We start from the raw sequence: 4,742 nt of genomic DNA, 5'->3' as shown, positions 1-4,742 counted from the left end.
GTGCTTTCCTTAGTCAAAAACGTACAAGGGAATATTTGGAATAAAATTTAAAAGCTGATAAGCAGGAGAGATAAACTCTTCAAAAACATATGTACTTCCGACGTATCCTGCAACAGTTCCGGCATCGGTACTGGAAATTAAACTGAAGCTACTGAAAACCTTATTGATGATGAACACTCATATAAAAAGCCACACAATGATGAAAGAACAGACAAAAGAATACTGCACAGCAGGAAGCGTGTCAATCGAAATTCAGTTGTTAAGACACAAATAAATAGGCATCTTTTATCACAAGCCAGAGTATTGAGTCAAATTTAGAGAACCTTGAAATATAGAAATATAATGTCATGGCTTTCAAACCTGAATTGGGATGTAGATGAAAGAGACCACATCAACTTTCATTATCTCCAGAATAGATGCCTCAGCTTCCTTAAAAAACTGCAAAGAACCACGAGACCATAGCATCAGCACAGAAATAGTAAATAATAGTTTTTGGAAATCAAATATCTGAAATTTTTCCATCACACGAGCATACATGAATCTCACTGAGTTCCATCTGAACATCAAGACGTGTACTCTCCCCTGTGTCTTCAAAAGATTTTGATTTAACACTTCTTAGATGAATTCCTGTGATGTTATTCTCAGCAAGAAGATCATGTTCTCGATTCACACATCTGACATCCAGTTTGGGTAAACTGAAGGAAACCTGCTCGGTATTACCAAACTGTCAGTAGATCTTGGATAAATTCTTCTAAAGTTACAAAACTACACAAAGAAAAGAGTCAAGTCACTTTCTATTAAGCCAACCTGACCTTATCAGGAAACGAGGGAGAATACTTTGCAAGAGCTGCCAACAGCTGATTCTCTTTATGGGGTTTCTTGGCAAATGAGGCAACAGTAGCTGACGCTCTAACTTCATCTGAATGAACTGGAGCAGATGATTGTTTGCTCTTGGGAAATGAATCCTCGTCAAAATTCAGAATCACATCACCAGATATAACTTCCACATTTCGTACAACAATACCTACTGCCCTAAATTCAGAAGAAAAAAAAGTACCAACAGTGAGCAAACCACTGTTTCAATATAGATTTATTGTCTTAACATAAGGGCACAGCCATCTTGAAAGTCACGAAGAATTCTAGACAGTGAAACAAATTTCCTAAAACCGTCGACAAAACTCATCCAGTTAAGGAGGATTTACTTCACTTAAAATCAGAACCAGTGACGGTACCTGTCATGTCCAAACTCGGAAGAAAGTGAGAGTTCATCACAAAATAAAGCAGCAGAGGATCTGTCTGGAGAGGCCGAAGATGCTTGGGGGGAAGTACAACTTTCAAAGCTTACATTAGATGACTGATCAGAAATTATGCGTGATTCACATAAATGAACCAGAATTGGCAGAACATTTAGCTTAACATATAGATTTGGCTTTGTCCCACCATCCTTATTTATATCCAACTTCAGCTCCTTGACTTCCACAATCACCTTTCGAGTCTGCATTTCACATAGGTATGAAAGTGGTTTCCAGAGAAGTCCCTATTCAAGATAAAATAAAAGCTACATCTAGAATTTGGACTCAAATCAATTACCTTCACAACCATATCTGCGACAGAAAGTGAAAGAAACCTTGCAACATTAGCCACCACCATCCACTTTCCCCTGCCTGAAGTTCGAGATTTCTGACTTTTAGCTTTCTGTAAATTTGTCGTTGAAGTTGAGGACCTCATCACAACTTCAAGATCAGATATCAAGATTTGCACTTTTGGATCTCTAGAAAGAAAACCAACGCCAAGTTTGACCAAGGACTGGCGTAAGCTTAGTTTAATTTCACTAGCAGACACCGACTCAATGGCACCCTGGAAAACACTCAAATCAGCAGGAAATCATTCCTTGAGATAAACTTTGTTGTCGAAGAAATTATTGGCAAAGAACTATTGTTCCAGTGGCCAGTAGAACACAATCCATCATGTAAAAATGATATGACTACCTGGGTTTTAAATGGCACTATTTAAAACCAAGATGACTATAGTACCAATCCCAAGAAAGTGAAATGTAAAAAGGAAAGGTGCAATCCACTACATTTCCCTGATTCAAGCTTCTACAGAACTCTCAGCTACAGAAAAAACACTACATCCATAATCCATTACATTGATCTGGTTTAAGCTTCTACATTCACTACATTAATCTGATTATATTCACTACATTGATCTGACTCGAGCTTCTAAGAAAACATTCTATCTCAGCTACAGCAAAGTAACAACATCTACATATATCTGATTCAGGCTTCGACAGAAACATTCTCTCTTAGCTACAGCAAAAACACAACATCCACTACATTGATCTTATTCTCAAGCCTCTACAGACACATTCTTTCTCAGCTACGGCAAAAACACTCTTAAGTCTTCTCTTCCCTCCCTTAACAAATAATAAGTTCAGGTCAAGTACACAATGCTCACCTTCTTAAACTTCACCACCACATCCTTAAGGCATTTCCACCCACCAATCCGGAACACAACAGATGCTCCCAGCACTCTACTAAGCATCCAGGCAAACAACCTGGAACAAAGTCTGCACGAGAATTGGAACTATAAGCCACGATTTGCACCACTAGATCAAGTAAATTATCATATAATAGAATTGGAAACACTTCGATTTGAACTTGTTTCATCAATAGAACTAAGATCAGCAACAAAACAACTCGAGCAGGAAGAGAATAACTCACATGAAGATCATCCACAAAACGATGGAAACAATTAGAAACCCGAAGAAGAACTTCGCAGGTGAAGCAGCCATATTCCACCACCGCCGAAGCAGAGAGAGAGAGAGAGAGAAACTAACTCCGCCGGATGAATTAACTAATTCTCTCACCCACCGTCGGCACTAAAACAAACGATTTCTGAAGAAAACACCATCACAGTTCCCAAGTCCGAGAGAATAAACCCTAACCGTTTCAAAATCAGTCAAAATTGTGAGACTAGAGAGCTTTCTCCATAGAAGAAAGATCCGATCCGCGAGGTTTCTGGGAGTGTGATCGTTAGAGAGAGAAAGAGAGAGCTAAGAAGGAGAGAGAGAGAGTGTTTGGCTGGTCTGATGGATGACCATGTGTGACTGGCGACGATGGTCGATGGAGTAAGGTGAGGATCTGGTGTGGGGAGGTGTAGCGTAAACTCGGTGGTTTTATTGGGTAAAAAGACGTTTGAGATGTCTTTTTGTAGTTAAAGTTAATAAAGGAAGGCGAGTAAATTTACAACTGTGTCGCTTGGGGAGTCGGATCATAGAGGTCAGAGAGCTATAATAAACTTTTAGGACTCTTCTAGTCATTTATATCTTCATTGATTCATTGTTCTACTTTCTCATAAAAAAAAAACTTTAATCCATATTAAATTTTTTGAAGTACACTGTGTTATGCTGGTATCCGCGCTACACCGCATATTGTTTTAATTTATTTTTTATTATTAATTTTATTTTTATATTTTTTGAAATACTATTTGTTTTTATGTTGTTTGAAATCGAATATCATAATTAATAAGTTTTTTGTAGTGGTCAATAGTATTCTTTTTTTGTTTTTGTATTTTTATAATTTGTTGTAATTTTCAAAGTAAAAAATGAAGAAAAAAATTAGACTTAAACAAATTCTGATTAAAGTAATTTTTATTACACATTGGTGCGTGAGTCTACATAAATGATTTTCAAAAAATTAAATACTTAGATAAATAAACATTAAAATTTATTTTAATGATATATAAATTAGATGATATTGTATATAAATGAGATTATTTTTTATTATAACTCGAACTTACTCATTATATATCACTACCAAGTACAATATTTTTGCCAATCAAGCTCAATAATTGAAGCCATCCAATTTAGTTCAATTTTTCAATACAACATGATAAATGGGATAAGATTTGCCTTTGTAAAAATTATTCGTGGACGTTGATAAACTAGCTTGACGACTTTAGAATAAAGTGTTTGGTTTAAATCATTGTCTCCTTCTCCACAAGATATCCTTTATAAAGCTTTGAAGTCTTGGTCATGCTTAGGAGAACCAACGACTTGAACCAAACATATTGAATCACTTTGTGATATTAAGGTGGTGATTCTGTTTTTAATGGTGTTCTCTAGGCATGTGACTGTAGTAGGTGAGCGATGAATATTGCGATGAAGTCGGTTGTTTCGTTCTGTCCATAACTCATATATTGAAGCCTGCATGCACTTCGAAGTGCGCCTCCAACCATTCAATATATTGCAACTATATAACCGACCATGATTCCAATCTATCATCTGTTGTTTGCTACAAATCAAAGATGTAGCTTTTGAAATTTACTAAGATCGAAAAAGAAATAAAAAATGATAACATAGAGAGTTCTGGAAGTAGTAGTAAGTAACATGTATTATACTAAACCTTGAAAAAAGAAAACGTTTGGATCCCAAGCAGCAATTTGCTCAATATCATCTTCATTCAAGACCTAAGTCAACAAAGAAGAGGTGAGTCAATTTACGCAAACACTAATATTTCTTCTTGAAGCAACTCTAAAAGCTTGAATAAAATTAACATCTTTACCTCAATTAGACCTGCAATTCTAAAAGAAATTAATGAACTTTGTCATGCCCAAGTTGCTATTTTGTGAAGTTTTTAATCTTTTGTATATCAGACGACAATTGTGTAGTTAGGGAGGGACTTACCTGAGGAATTGATATCTATATGTCTCTCTTCTCTTCTTCCTTCATCTTCACATCA

General features: G+C 36.1%; 1 protein-coding gene across 2 annotated transcripts in view; it reads right to left on the bottom strand.

The window, feature by feature from the left end:
- Positions 1 to 3,107, bottom strand: part of LOC104700854 (protein SABRE-like) — a 16,561-nt gene extending 13,454 nt beyond the window's left edge. For both annotated transcript variants that reach the window (XM_019227600.1, XM_010416450.2), the window contains exons 1-7: positions 2,724 to 3,107; positions 2,458 to 2,569; positions 1,591 to 1,857; positions 1,233 to 1,495; positions 813 to 1,032; positions 536 to 706; positions 361 to 438 (exon numbers count right to left, since the gene is read on the bottom strand). In XM_019227600.1, coding sequence (XP_019083145.1) covers positions 361 to 438; positions 536 to 706; positions 813 to 1,032; positions 1,233 to 1,495; positions 1,591 to 1,857; positions 2,458 to 2,569; positions 2,724 to 2,794 — 1,182 coding nt within the window. In that variant the 5' untranslated portion in view covers positions 2,795 to 3,107. The remainder of the gene's footprint in view (positions 1 to 360; positions 439 to 535; positions 707 to 812; positions 1,033 to 1,232; positions 1,496 to 1,590; positions 1,858 to 2,457; positions 2,570 to 2,723) is intronic.

The sequence above is a fragment of the Camelina sativa genome, chromosome 7 (assembly GCF_000633955.1).
Source record: "Camelina sativa cultivar DH55 chromosome 7, Cs, whole genome shotgun sequence".
In the NCBI taxonomy this organism is placed as follows: Eukaryota; Viridiplantae; Streptophyta; class Magnoliopsida; order Brassicales; family Brassicaceae; genus Camelina; species Camelina sativa.
This window is presented reverse-complemented; position numbering and strand designations above follow the sequence as displayed.